General features: G+C 30.4%; 2 protein-coding genes across 2 annotated transcripts; both read left to right on the top strand.

The window, feature by feature from the left end:
* The first annotated feature begins 5,799 nt into the window (after positions 1-5,799).
* LOC121216848 (pentatricopeptide repeat-containing protein At1g63330) lies at positions 5,800-9,963 on the top strand. The gene is made up of 2 exons (XM_041092304.1): positions 5,800-8,909; positions 9,677-9,963. Exon 1 carries the CDS (start codon positions 5,900-5,902, stop codon positions 7,763-7,765), a length of 1,866 nt encoding a protein of 621 aa, XP_040948238.1. The 5' UTR covers positions 5,800-5,899; the 3' UTR covers positions 7,766-8,909; positions 9,677-9,963.
* Positions 9,007-10,144, top strand: LOC107947991 (pentatricopeptide repeat-containing protein At1g12300, mitochondrial-like). The gene is made up of 3 exons (XM_041092771.1): positions 9,007-9,457; positions 9,677-9,877; positions 10,101-10,144. Exons 1-3 carry the CDS (start codon positions 9,007-9,009, stop codon positions 10,142-10,144), a joined length of 696 nt encoding a protein of 231 aa, XP_040948705.1.
* Positions 10,145-15,005: the final 4,861 nt, after the last annotated feature.

Below are 15,005 nucleotides of genomic sequence, written 5' to 3'. Positions count from 1 at the left end.
GACATTTCACTAATGTTGGTATTAACATCTATTCCACCAATCTAAATTTTTACTCTTTGCAATTTAGTTCCTTTTTTTTTAACATTCACAACTACAGATGCATTTTTTCATTCCAATACCATTTTACTTCCAATAATTTCCAAACAAATCATCATTTTCAACTACTAATATATTTTCTAAAACTATTCATCAGTTTTTCATTTAGGTTTAATTACAACAAATGCTTGAAATGAACATTTCTTTTTCCTTCACTCATTGGCTATGTCTTGCCCTTATCACCAACTTGATGTTCACTTCTCTTCTCTTTCTCTTCATTTAGACACACATATACAACTTTTAATATCAAACAAAAATCACAGACTATTTCCATGCATTTGACGAGAAAAACATTAAGGCCTAATTTAAGAATGCTTCTCAAAAGTACTTTTGAAAAAGAAACACTTTTGGGAAGAAGTTAAATTTTAAGCTTCTAAAAAAAGTTTACAATAGCTGAAAAACTTTTTCTTCCAAAGCAGCTTGTTTAGAATGCTTTTGTCCAAAAGTTTTTTATAAGCATACTAACCGACCCTAAGTCTTAAAGAACTATTGTTCTTACCTTACCTTTCAAATCTCACTTTTCTTCACTTTTTCTCCTCCAAATGAATATTAGCTAGATTTACAAAAAAAATAAACTTACAATGGAGTTGTTCTATTGATTTCACTTAGAGTCTATGGTGACAATTTGGATGTTAAGTTTAAAAGAGGTGAAATGGTAGAAGGGACTAAATTGAGAGAAAATGAAACTTGGTTAGAAATGAGAGATAGAAACGTGGAGGAAAGATCGAAAATGTTGATGATGTTTCCTTTTTTTTTCTACATCTACACCAACAAAATATCTATCCATCTTTTGTTTATTTTAATAATCTAATATATTTAATTAATAAAAATCTAATAATTATCATGCCACACTTGTGGTTACTATTCACTCCCATTCTCATCCCTTCTTTTTTTTTTAGTTTCATGGTCAAATTACTCTCCAAGTCTTTCCTCTTTTTCTCATGCATCAAATTCAATCCTTTCTTATTTCGAATTTTTCATTATGACTCAATACTTCTCACATTTTTACAATTTAGTCCATTTCTTAATTAATTTACCTAAATTCAAATGCCTTTTTAATTTCTTATAATATCCAATTACCTTCCCCACTATATTAGTAATTTTATTTTATGTACTCCAAAATTCTCATACGTGCACAATCCAAATTGACATTATTCGCATCTCAGGGGTGTCAGGGATGTTACATTTTTTAACATGAAATTTTTGCATTCATCCTTAATATTTTATAATATCATTCTGGGAAAAATCTCAAAAGTATACATGAACTTCGATTCAATGTGCAATTTGATACATCAACTTTGATTTGGTGCAATTATGCACATGAAAATTTAATTTTGATCAATTATACACATTTAAAGAAATAAATACATCTTTTACCAAAAAAAAAGAAAGAAAGAAAAAAATACATCAAAGTACTTTTATATTGGATAAATCTAATTATTTGTATATGCAATACATAAAATGATGCTATATCAATAATATTGTTAATAATTTTTGAGAATTGGATCAAATCAAAATTTCATGTATAAAATTACACAAAATCAAAGTTAATATATAAAATTACACATTAAACTAAAGTTCATATATACTTTTGAGATTTATTTCTATTATTCTCAATTTTATCCTAAATTTGACTTTGATGAAGTTTTATTTTAGGTAAGCTTCAAAAATAATGTTGAAAAATATTGATTCTACTTCACTCTAATGAAAACTTAAAAGAAACAATAAATCAATGATTTGGATTTAGTTAGTAGAAGACCGCGTTTTCTATTTATACAAGTTATTTATGTGTCTCAACTAATGAGGCTCACGGCTAATTTAACATTGCTTCGGAAGAGTGCTTTTAAAAAAGTGCAGTGAAAAAGTATTTTTAATAATTATTTTTGGAAAGTTTGGTTTAAGATTTAAGTGTTTAGTATTATTGTCAAAAGTACTTTTGAGAAATAAAATGTCCGTTTTAGACATGATATTATAAAGTAACAAGTATGTATTTAAATAATGTTCAAATTAGTTAATATTATGCTATTTTAGCAAGAATATAAAAAATAATTTATTATAACTTATTGTTAATATTTTTAATATATGAAATATTAATTTTAAATATTTCTAAGTAATTAATATTAATTATTTATAAAATTTAATTAGAATATATAAACTATATTTTAAATATTTAAATGGGGAAAAACGAAAAAAGTTAAATGGGGAGTTAAAATGAGAAGATGAGATTAGAGAAACTAGAAAGAAAGAGACAGAGTGAGAGCACCATACCTTGAAGATCTTGAAGAAAAATGAAAGAATGAAGGAAAATTAAAAAGAACCGGAGAGAAGAAGGAAGAAGAAATTGTTACTGTGAAAATGATGAGCACAAAAAGGCAATTAATTAGCCAAAGAAAAAGTTAAAAATTTCAACTTTTCAACAGAAGAATAATGTCTTTTTCAGTAAATAATTTAAGGGAAAATTACTATTTATTACTAACAACCTATTTCACCATAATTACTAGACTCTTAGCATTTTAGCTTGGTTAATAAATAGTTAGTTATATTTGATTAAGCTTATATTTTAGTAATTTAACTTTAATTTATTATAGAACATTCATTAATATTATCGACTTGTAATATTTTAATCATTGTATTGTTAGTCGATATTAAGAGTGTAACAAAATTGCATGCGGCCCATTAAAACCATGTCATCATCGTATAATTTAAACATATATTTTTTAATTTTTAGCCTTTGTTTCATTTCTTGTTCTTCTCTTTCTTCTCATTCCTCCCTCGTCTTTCCCTTTCAACATCATTGTTACCATTTCACCATCTCTACTACTTCACATTAGAGGTGCTCATGGGCCGGGCGGCCCGGCCCGACGGCTCGTCCGAAATATGGGAGGATTTGGGTAAAAATATAGGCCCGAAATATGGGCTTGGGCAAAAAAACGAGGCCCATTTAAAAAATGGGCCAGGCCTTGGACACCACTTTTTGGCCCGGGCCCGGCCCGATATAATAAATATATTTATTTTTTAAAATTTTAAAATATTTTTACATACTTTTTTAATTTTTTTTAAATTTTAAAATATTTTTAAAATACTTTTTTTTTAAATTTTTTAATTTTAAAATACTTTTTTTAAATTTTTAAAAATTTTAAAATAAAAATGGGCCGGGCCGGGCTTATGATTATTTTCTCGGGCCGGGCCTGGGCAAAATCTTAGGCCCATATTTCGGGCCGGGCCCGGGCCGAAATTTTTTATGGGCCCGGCCCGAACCCGGTCCGGCCCATGAGCACCTCTACTTCACATCCCTCACCTCACCATCTACCCCAAGCTATCTCCATCATGGAACACCCTTCCTTACATCATCCGACCGTCACCATTACCACCTCCTTTTGAACTAGCACACCCATTTGTCACCATTGCTCCATTACCTCACCTTCAACTTCACCATTATTATACCAAGTTCCTTACTACCTTTATCAAACCCAACAACCACTCACCTCACCATAATCACCATTGTAACCTCACAAACCTCTCCTTCAATCTACCTCCTAACATTGACATTGTCCTCCACCAAATCTAAGCCTTGCAATCAACAAAACCTCCAAAAAAAAAAAAACCCATCAATACCAAAGTCAATAAAGTTAAATAAAAAAAAAGTGAAAGAGTCTTGCATGAATATAATAGTAGCCAAAATAAAATCAAAGTAGAAAAACCTAGTTTGAACTCATATTGGGTTTACACAAATCGAACTATTGGTTTGAGCATTTAAACAGTAAAAAGGAGTGATGTGCCAAAAAGACCCTTTGATTGTATTCTTAAACCGAAGAGATGATTGAGGTCTTGATATTATAAAGAGCTTTCCCAAAGCATTACCTAGCAAAGTGAAAGAATGAGACGAGAAGAGACCAAACACTATCACTAACACACAATAAATATTTAAGAAAATTATAGTATTACACTCAAATATTTTGATAAACTATGAGATAAATTATATGACAAAATTTAAAAAACGACTTTAAAAAATAACATGGAAGTGAAATTATAAATGTATGATTTCTCTTATTCTTATTTAACTAATTTATAATAAATAATTAAAATAATAATTCGTTAGTAATTACATATAGACTAATTTGATTAAATATATTCGTGAGGAATTGAGTGCAGTTCCTTAAAAAAACAATTTCACCATTGTATTAGTTAATATATTTATAATTTTTAGCGGATTAAATTAAAATATTATTATTTTTTGAGGCCAAAGTGCAATTTTATTATTACAAATTCTTAATTTTATTCATTTTAAAGGGTAAAAAAACAATTTTCCTTTTCTAGGAGTGTTAGGCCCCGACCCCCTTCCATTGCCTTTGATTGAGTGTAGATTTAAATACATCATTTAAGTTCGCATATTAATTTAATCCTTCTCCATATATTCACAAATCGAGTTGATTCAAGTAGATTAAATGAATTTCATTTAATCAATTGACTTTTATAAAATATTCTGTGTACATTCATCACGGACTTCTGTGACATAGGTATCCAAATGCGTCATCTTATTGTTTATGAACATAATGGTACTGTGTGAATCAAGTGAATAGATTAACTTGTTCTAAAAGCATGAGATGTCTTCTAAACGCAATGCATGCCTACATGTATGATAAATATGTTTTTCATATTAGATTATGTAAATTAAAAAATTGATAAATAAATTTAAAGTTTCATAAAAAATTTTAAATCGAATTGAACCTTTTTAAGTTTGTGTGGTATGAACTTATATTAATCAAATAATTATAACATTACGCAAAATATGAGATATTTTGAGATAATTACGGTTGTTTAAATTGGATTGAATTAAATTAGTTGGTCGGATTGAGAATTTGTGATAAATTTAGTAATTAACTTTTCAACATTTAAATTTTCATTTTATCAAATACAACCGAACCTGACATGGCATTAAACATGCGAAAATACCTTTACCATTATTATTTAGGTCAGGATTGAAATTTTAAAATTAAAAAAATAGTATTAAAAATGACTAACTAAGAGCATAGAGACTAAATCTGTAATTTACATATAATAGAAGAACGAGAGGTGTTCATAGGCTAGGCCCAACTAAAATCTTAGGCCAAATTGTTAGGCCTGACCCGACCTAAAAAATGGGTCCAAAATTTTATCTAAGCCCGATCCAAATAAAAATGCTAAAATTCAGACATGACCCACTCTCCCATAGTAAATTTTTTATATAAAATTTAAATATATATAATACATCAAAAATAAAATAAATATTTTACAATAAATTAAAATAAATTTTAAAAAATATGTATACAAATAGCAACGTAATAATGAAATGATAGCAAAATAAGAAAAATAACAACAATAAAATACATTAAAAAAACAAAAAATAACATATTTTTTTCTCATTTTGTGAATTTAGATCGGGCCTGGACAAAAATTCCTTACCTAAAGCTTAATTTATTTTTTTAAAAGGGACATTATTTTTTACCTATATTTATATCAAAACCCTACCATTTTTTCAGCCCGGATGCTACGACCCTGACCAGGCATGAGAAGAACTAATAACATAATTTGACTCTATTCAAAATAAAAATAGCCAAAATTTACATGACCCAAATTGCCCTCAAAACTACCGATATTAGCCTGTCCCTAAACTACACCTGTCATTTCCAAGTTGTGTTGGGCATCTTTATATCCATATTTATCTATAATTTATATTTACAGTTCTTGCGGTAGTGCCGGCGCCATTTGTGGTTTCATTTTCAACTTCAGCTCTTTGGTTTTCCATTTTGCATAGATTCAAGATATGGGTAAGCTTCCTTCTTCTTTTATTCTTCGTTCAGTTGTTAATGGTGGAAGCCATCTTTCTAATTTCCACTCTTCTTCTTCTAACACCATAGCTACCCACATCGAAGCCTTAAGTAAGAAACCCATGCCTGTTAGAGGAAAGGGAAAAATAGATTATCGCTTCGATAATTTTGATGATGCTCTGATTGTTTTCAATAAGATGATAGGCAAGTATCCAAAGCCTACAATTGTGGAATTTAATAAATTATTAGGAGCCGTTGTTAGGATGAAACATTATGCCATTGTTGTTTCTATGTATAGACAGATCGAATTATTGGGAGTTTCCCACGATGGTTATTCTATGAATATCTTGATTAATGGCTTTTGTCAATTAGGTCGAATTGATTTTGGGTTGTCTGTTTTGGGGAAAATGCTGAAATTAGGTGTTGAACCTAGTGTTGTAACTTTTTCAACTTTGATTAATTGGCTTTGTATTCAAAGTAAGATTTCTGAGGCCATTAGTATATTCGATGGAATGACTGAAAGAGGGTATCAACTTGATTTGATTGTTTACAATACAATACTTAAGGGGTTGTGTAAGATTGGTAATACTGATAGAGCTGCTAGGTTTCTAAGGCTGATGGAAGGCACAGGTTTTGAACCTGATATTGTAGCATATAATACCATCCTTGACTGCCTTTGTAAGAAGGGGCTATTAAAGGAGGCTCTCAATCTCTTCTCGGAAATGAAGGTTAAGGGCATTAGACCAGATATCATTACTTATAATTGCTTAATTCATGGTATGTGTAATTCGGGCTGGCAGGAGGAGGCAACAAGGCTTTTGAATGAAATGGTTGATAACAATATTTCACTTGATATTGTCACGTATACCATATTGGTTGATGCACTTTGCACGGAAGGAATGATTTCTAAAGCTGTAGAGATCGTTAACACAATGAGAAAGCAAGGCATTGAACCCAATGTTGTCACGTATTCTACATTGGTTGATGCACATTGCAAAGAAGGGATGGTTTCTAAAGCTGAGGATATTGTTGACACAATGATAAAACGAGGCATTGAGCCTGATGTTATTACCTATAGTGCATTAGTTAATGGTCATTGCTTGCAGAATGAAATGGATAAAGCTAGAGGAGTTTTCAACTTGATGATTGAGAAGGGTTGTGCACCAGATATAGTTACTTACAACACCATGATCAATGGATATTGCAAAGGTAAAAGGTTAGACGAAGCAATGGAACTCTTCCATGAAATATCTCGAAAGGGACCAATCCTGGATACTGTCACGTACAGCACTCTCTTGCAGAGTATGTTTCAGTTAGGGAGAGTTTTAACTGCTTGTGAACTGTTTAGAAAGGTGCTTGCTTCTGGACAAATTCCAGATATAGTGACCTGTTTGATTTTGCTGAATGCTTTATGCAAAACAGGTCATATCGAAGAGGCATTGAAACTTTTTGAAGCAATGCGAAACAGTGGGTTGGAACTTGATATTGTCCCATATACTATCCTAATTGATGGGTTGTGCAAAGTTGGGCATATCAAGGTTGCAAAAGAATTATTTCATCAACTCTCAAACAATGGTTTAAAACCGGATGTTTACACATATTGTTTAATGATTAATGGGCTGTGTAAAGATGGATTGCCAGATGAAGCATACAGGTTGTTTGGGAGCATGGGAGATAATGATTGTTCGCTTGATAGTTGCTGTTATAATGTAATGATTCCGGGGTTCCTTCGAAACAGCTATACCTCAAAGGCAACGCAACTTCTTACAGAAATGGTTGGTAAGGGATTCTGTGCCGATATATTCACTGTCACCTTATTTATGGATCTCATCTTACACTCTAATAGATCAATCTTGCTCTGAAATGTTCCACTGCTTTCTCAATTAAAAAAATTCATGTCCAATTTGGAATTTTTTAAATTTCAACTACTAAACATAATAGTATTAATGGTATAAGGATTAATTATGTCTAAATTAAAATATAAAAAATAAATCTTCAAATTAAATATATTATATAGGCGAAAATGATAATTTAACTAAAGAGTTTTATATTTAAGCCTTTAAATTAAATTTCTAAAGATATGGATCAAGTAGAAGAGATGTATTTTAGATATAAATATTTAAAGTCTTGACTTGAATGAAGAGATGATTAAATCTTTTATTAGATACCTATTTAACATGAATTTTTTCGGGAGGAAAATATTGAAAACGGGGAGTAAAAATTTGATTTGATATTCTTATATTGAAATTACAATTTCATACGATCCTTTTTTCTCTAAAAAATACTATCAAATATTAGATTTTTAAAATTACATTAACTAGAATTCTTTACCTAGCTATACTCGGGTTTAAAAATGATTTTAAATGTTATTAATTAAAATAAGATGAGTTTTTGTGAGAATTATATGAAAATAATAATCTGACATTATATTAAATATGTGATAATATATTTGTTACATGAAATTTTTGGGAGTAATAAAATTGAAGTTTAACAAACTTAATTATGAAGATATATTCTAAATCAAATAATTATGATAATTTGCAAAATTGAGCTCAGGTCTGTTCTTGACAATTTTGGGGTCAGGCAAAACAATAAAATAGAGTTTTAACTTTTTAAAAGTTAAAGAAAAATTTTTAGGCCCTTAAAGGTTAATTTTTTCTTTGGACCTTTAAAAGTTAGTAAAAAAGAATTTAAACTCCTTAAAAATTGAAAAATAATTTTTAGACCCCTTTAACTTTGAATCTGAACGGTACCTCCATACGCGACTTCAAGTGCAGGCCTGATTGAACTTAACAAACTTTTACTATTGGAAATGACTAAATTAGATATACAGGCTAAATCTGTAATTTACGTAGAAGATAATTTGATTGTTTAAATTAATTTACCCAAATTACGCTCGCAACCCTTTCCCTAAACAGTACTTCGCCAGCCAAAATTTACACGTACTGCCGGCGCCATTTGTGGTTTCATTGTCAAGCTCCCATTTTGCTTACTTTCAAGATATGGGTAAGCTTCCTTCTTCTATTCCTCGTTATGTTGTGGAAGCCATCTTTCTAATTTCCACTCTCTTTATTCTTCTTCTAACACCATTGGTGCCCACATCATGTCCATGTCTGTTAGAGGAAAGGGAAAAAAAGATGATCGCCCCGATAATGTTGATGATGCTTTGATTTTGTTCAATAAGATGATTGAGAAGTACCCAAAGCCTTCAATTGTGGAATTCACTAAATTATTAGCACCCATTGTTAGAATGAAACATTATGCCATTGTTGTTTCCATGTGTAGCCAGATGGAATTATTAGGCGTTTCCCATAATGTTTATTCTATGAGCATCTTGATTAATTGCTTTTGTCAACTAGCCCGAATTGATTTTGGTTTTTCTGTTTTGGGGAAAATGCTGAAGTTAGGTGTTGAGCATACTGTTGTAACTTTTTCGACTTTGATTAATGGGCCTTGTATTCAAAATAAGGTTTCTGAGGCGGTTAGTATGCTCGATGAAATGACTGAAAGAGGGTATCGACCTGATTTTATTGTTTACAGTACAGTGCTTAAAGGTGTTGTGTAAGAGAGGCAATCCTGATAGATCTGTTAGGTTTCTAAAGCTGATGGAGGTTTTCAGCCTGATATTCTAGCATATAATACTGTCATTGGCTGTCTTTGTAAGAACGGGATGTTAAAGGAGACTCTTGATCTCTTCTCTAAAGTGAAGGTTAAGGGCATTAGACCAAATATCATTACTTATAATTGCTTAATTCATGATATGTGTAATTCAGGCCAGCAGGAGGAGGCAACAAGGCTTTTGAATGAAATGGTGGATATCAATATTTCGCTTGATGTTGTCACATATACTATATTGATTGATGCACTTTGTGAGGAAGGCATGATTTCTAAAGCTGTAGAAACCGTTGACATGATGATAAAGGAAGACATTGAGCTTGATGTTGTCACGTATAATACATTGGTTGATGCACATTGTAAGACAGGGATGGTTTCTAAAGCTGAGGATATAATATTAAAATTTTATATATATATAATTAGGTATAGTATGATCATTGATTAATTCATTTTGATTTTGGGTTTTATAAACATTTGAAACTATCGTCATTTGTTGTAATAAACTAAGAATATTGTATTCAGACATTCCATCTATATTCCATTCATAGATTGTATTAGCATTGTATTTATTTTGAAAAACAGGTTTTTCTTCTATGTTAAGATTAGGTGCAGTGATTTTTGGATAATATAATCTTTTTGGTTATTTCCAAGTCATTTTGTTAATTTGTGTTCATCTGACTGATCCGAGTCAGATTGGGAGGATTGGTGTAATGTATTTACTGAATATTGGGTTTGTATTGGGGTATCAGGGGCAAGTAATTCAGACCTGTAGTTTTCTAAAGCATTAAGTCTATTTTGGATTTTTGTTAGGAAATTAATTTGGGATTTTTGGAAAGCTTTTGGAATCTCATAAGGTGTGAATATTGATTCTTTGAAACTTTTTTCGATTATCTCTTTTACTGGTTCTTTCTTGATTGGCTGACTTTCTACTAGATTCTCAAATACATCCATTTTGGATTAGTCCAGGTTGGAGTAGAAAGGAATTAGGATCATTCTGCCACCAATTTGACATCAGGAATGAACCTTCTTCTTCAAAAACATGTTGCCCTGAAAAGCAAAAAAATAGGAAAAAGAATATTTCAGAATATTATAAAAAAACATAAATATAAAAAATACAGAAAAGGGAAGAAACAACAAAAAACAGAAAACGAAATTGATAAAACAATAAAATGTTATAGGTGTGGAAAACCAGGACATATCTCAAAATATTGTAAAATCAAAAGAAAAATCAATAACTTAAATTTAGGAGAAGAGATAGAACAAAAATTAAATGAAATCCTATTAGAAACAACTTCTTCTGAAAATGATACATCTACTGAAACAGATGAATTACAAATAGACGAATTACATACAACATCCCAGTCTTGTGGAGATGAAAATGAACCTTCAATTAATATGCTAACTAAAGATCAATAATTTATGATAGAAGTTATTGATAAAATTCAAGACCTATAGCTTAAAAGAGAATACCTTTTGAAATTAAAATCCTCATTAAAAGATAAACTAGAAAAAGAAAAAGAAATCATTTCTAGTCAATCACAAATGTATAATATACAAGACATAATATTTAATAAATATGAAAAAATAAAACCAAGACAAATTACAAACTCTGAATTACAGTTGGAAATAAAACAGATTAAATCAGAATTTTCTCAGCTTAAAATAGAACAACAAGAAATGAAAGAACAAATGAAGACCTTAAAACACGAAACCTCAGAAAAAAGTTCATCAGAAACTGAACCTGAACCTGAAGAAAATACACAATAATATATGATGGTTCTAACTGAAGTATCTATTCAAAGATATTTAATAAAAATAAATATTATCATAAATAATGAATTTCAATTAGAAACAATAGCCCTTTTTGATATAGGAGCGGACCAAAACTGTATTAGAGAATAAATAATTCCAACAAAATATTATAATAAAACATCAAAATCTCTTAAGACTGCAAATGGTAAAAAACTAAAAATTACTTATAAAATTCCCAATGCAGAAATATCCAACAAATGTATAAAATATCAAACATGTTTTTTAATGGTAAAAGATATTACCCAAGATGTCATATTAGGAACCTCATTCATATCCTTACTCAAACCTTATAAAGTAACAAATAATTCTATCTCCACTAAAGTTTTAAACACTAATGTAGAATTTCCTTTTGTAGAAAAACCGAAAATAAGAAATCTCAACCTGTTAAAATCTTTATCCATTCATAATGGACAAATTAATAATTTAATTAATTACCAACAGAAGCAAATCTCTTTCTTAAAAGAAGAACTATGTTTTAAAAAATTAACTGAACAATTAAGAAAAAGAGAAATACAAAAAAGAATAGATCAAATCAAAAAAGAAATAGAATCAACAATTTGTTCTGACATTCCTAATGCCTTTTGGAATAGAAAGAAACATGAAGTAACATTACCATACGAAAACAATTTTGATGAAAGACAAATACCCACAAAAGCAAGACCTATACAAATGAACAAAGAAATGGAAGAATTTTGTAGAAAAGAAATATAAGACCTTCTTAATAAAAAATTAATTAGAAAGAGCAGTTCCCTTTGGAGTTGTTCAGCATTCTATGTAATAAAAAATGCAGAACTTGAAAGAGGAACGCCAAGATTAGTAACTAATTACTAACCTCTCAATCAAGCCTTAAAATGGATTAGATACCCAATACCAAATAAGAAAGATTTGCTACAAAAACTTTGTAATGCAAATATTTTCTCAAAATTTGATATGAAATCTGGATTTTGGCAAATCCAAATAAAAGAAGAAGAAAGATATAAAACAGCATTTACTGTACCATTTGGACAATACGAATGGAATGTAATGCCTTTTGGGTTAAAAAATGCTCCATCTGAGTTCCAAAGAATAATGAATGATATTTTTTACCAATATTCTCAATTCACAATAGTATACATTGATGATGTATTAGTATTTTCAGAAAATTTAGAAAAACACTTTAAACATATATCGATCTTTATAAAAGTCATAAGAAATAATGGTTTAGTAGTTTCTAAATCCAAAATAAGTTTATTCCAAACCAAAGTAAGGTTTTTAAGTCATTATATTACCCAAGGAACCATTACCCCAATAGAACGATCTATAGAATTTGCTAGCAAATTCCCATACCAAATTCTTGATAAAGTCCAATTACAAAGGTTCTTAGGAAGCCTCCATTATGTTATAGACTTTTATCCAGGTCTTAGCAAATTATGTAAACCATTATATGATAGATTCAAAAAGAATCCACAACCTTGGACAAAAAACCATACCAATATTATCACCCAAATCAAAAAACAAATCACTAAGCTTCCTTGTTTATATTTAGCTGATCCAAATGCCCCCAAGATAGTTGAAACAGATGCTTCTAAAATAGGGTATGGTGGGATCCTAAAACAAGTTAAAGGAGGAAAAGAGCAAGTAGTCCAGTTTACTTCCAGACACTGAAATCCTACTCAGCAAAATTATAGTACTATTAAAAAAGAAATTTTATCAATTGTTTTTTGCATTACAAAATTCCAAGTGATTTATTAAATCAAAAATTCCTTTTGCGAATTGATTGCAAATCAGCAAAAGAAGTTTTACAAAAAGATGTTCAAAACATTGCCTCAAAACAGATTTTTGCAAGATGGCAGGCAATTTTGAGCATATTTGATTTTGATATTGAATACATCAAAGGAGAAACTAATTCTTTGTCTGATTTTCTCACAAGAGAGTTTCTTCAAAAATGCCCCCCAAACTCCGAGACAAAGGAAAAGGGAAAATAGAAGAATCATCCAAAACCCAAATCACCTCAAAACCAATTAAGACATGGTATGAAATTTGCCATGAAGAAGATGAGAAATCATCATCATCGTCAAAATCCTCCAAAAATACAATAATTCAAGATGCACAAGATCAAAATGAGATTGGTTCTCAAATCAAAAAATGGATTGAGTCCCTATCTCAATCTCCAGAAGTAGCATTGGCCTTTTCGCAAATGAAAGAGGAAACTCCTCTCAAACAAATTGCTGCTGAAGCAGCAAAGGTTTTAAAAAATAAAGAGATTGTTTTACACAAACCAATATCTCTTAAAAATGTTTTAAAAGAGACTTTTCTCCAAGATGTTTTTCCAAAAGAGATAGCGGTGTCTTCATAAACTGCTACACAAAAATCTTCACAATATTTTCCAAACAAATATTTTGAAAAAATTCTTGTTATGGAAGAAGAATTTTCAGAAAAACCTCCACATATACTGGCAAAAGAACTTTTCAATGGATGGCATTTCAAACCATTGGATTCTCAAAAACCGCAACAGTATTATGAAAACATACTGGTCCAAACTGGATCTCTATTGTTCAAACATTACACAGATCCAAAAGATCCAAATTTTATTACCCATTCAACAGCCCAAATATTAAAAATTCTTCGACCAAGAGATTGGAGTGAAAACTCAAATTCTCCAAAGAAATTCCCAGCCAAATTTACCACCAAAATAGACCATTACCCATATTTTACATATTGAGATTACCAAATGGCATGGTACAATGCCTTTTTAATGAACAACCAACACATGAGACATTCGTGGCTCATATATTTCAAATATGGCACCCAATTCAAATTCCCAAACTGGTTCCAAGAGTGGTGGAATTGGTATGGACCATCATCCTTTGAGATACTACCAGAAAAAATTCAAAACTTATGGCCCAAATTCTTTGACAAATTTCATCCTGAACCAGATCAAAAACACATTTACAGGACAATCCATTTTTTCTCAAAATTATGCATTTCCTAGATTGTCTCATGAAATTATTCTTTTGAGCAAGACCAACATACTGGAATTCCATTATTAGTTCGCAATTACTGGACTAAATGGTGGGACAAATTTAATGATGAAAAATATGATTCAAAATATTTGGATAATTTTTTCAACAAGAATCCAATATTATGTAAGTCCGTAGCCCCGGATCAAACCACAGCAAAATTTCTTAAAGCAAAGTCGACAGCTAGTGCAATGTTAGCTCAAGCCAAGACCAAAAAAGAATACAAAAAACTCATGGCTAAAATGCTCAGCTCATTGGACTCCGAATCTGAAGATGAATCTCCAGCATCCTCAATCAAAACGGTGGATCTTGCAGATAATACCACTTCGGTAACCATCACCAGGTCCAAAAAGAAATGATGTGTGAACATGAGAGATTCCTTGCAACAAAATAATGTGTGAACATGAGAGATTCCCTGCAATAAATGATGTGTGAACAGGAGAGATTCCCTATAACAAAATAATGCGTGAACAGGAGAGATTCCCTGCAACAAAATAATGCGTGAACAGGAAATATTCCCTGCAAGAAAAGACAAGTGAATAGTTCTGTAATTTGTATTTTTGTAATCAGAGAATATATTCTCTGAAAATTTTTATTCAAAAGTTTCAAATGTAATGATTTCCCGATTCAGATGATGTAAAGAGAGAATAGCCCTCTATAAAAGGCTATCAGTTTG

Source organism: Gossypium hirsutum, chromosome D05, assembly GCF_007990345.1.
Source record: "Gossypium hirsutum isolate 1008001.06 chromosome D05, Gossypium_hirsutum_v2.1, whole genome shotgun sequence".
Lineage (NCBI taxonomy): Eukaryota > Viridiplantae > Streptophyta > Magnoliopsida > Malvales > Malvaceae > Gossypium > Gossypium hirsutum.
Note: the sequence above shows the minus strand (reverse complement) of the source record. Positions and strands in the feature narration are given on the sequence as shown.

Excerpts from the sequence above, each read along its gene's own strand:
- LOC121216848 (XM_041092304.1), top strand. The coding sequence starts at position 5,900 with ATGGGTAAGCTTCCTTCTTCTTTTATTCTTCGTTCAGTTGTTAATGGT.
- LOC107947991 (XM_041092771.1), top strand. The coding sequence starts at position 9,007 with ATGTCCATGTCTGTTAGAGGAAAGGGAAAAAAAGATGATCGCCCCGAT. Across the intron at positions 9,458-9,676 it reads TTACAGTACAGTGCTTAAAG|GCCAGCAGGAGGAGGCAACA; the intron begins GTGTTGTGTAAG and ends TGTGTAATTCAG. Across the intron at positions 9,878-10,100 it reads TACATTGGTTGATGCACATT|GTTTTTCTTCTATGTTAAGA; the intron begins GTAAGACAGGGA and ends TTTGAAAAACAG.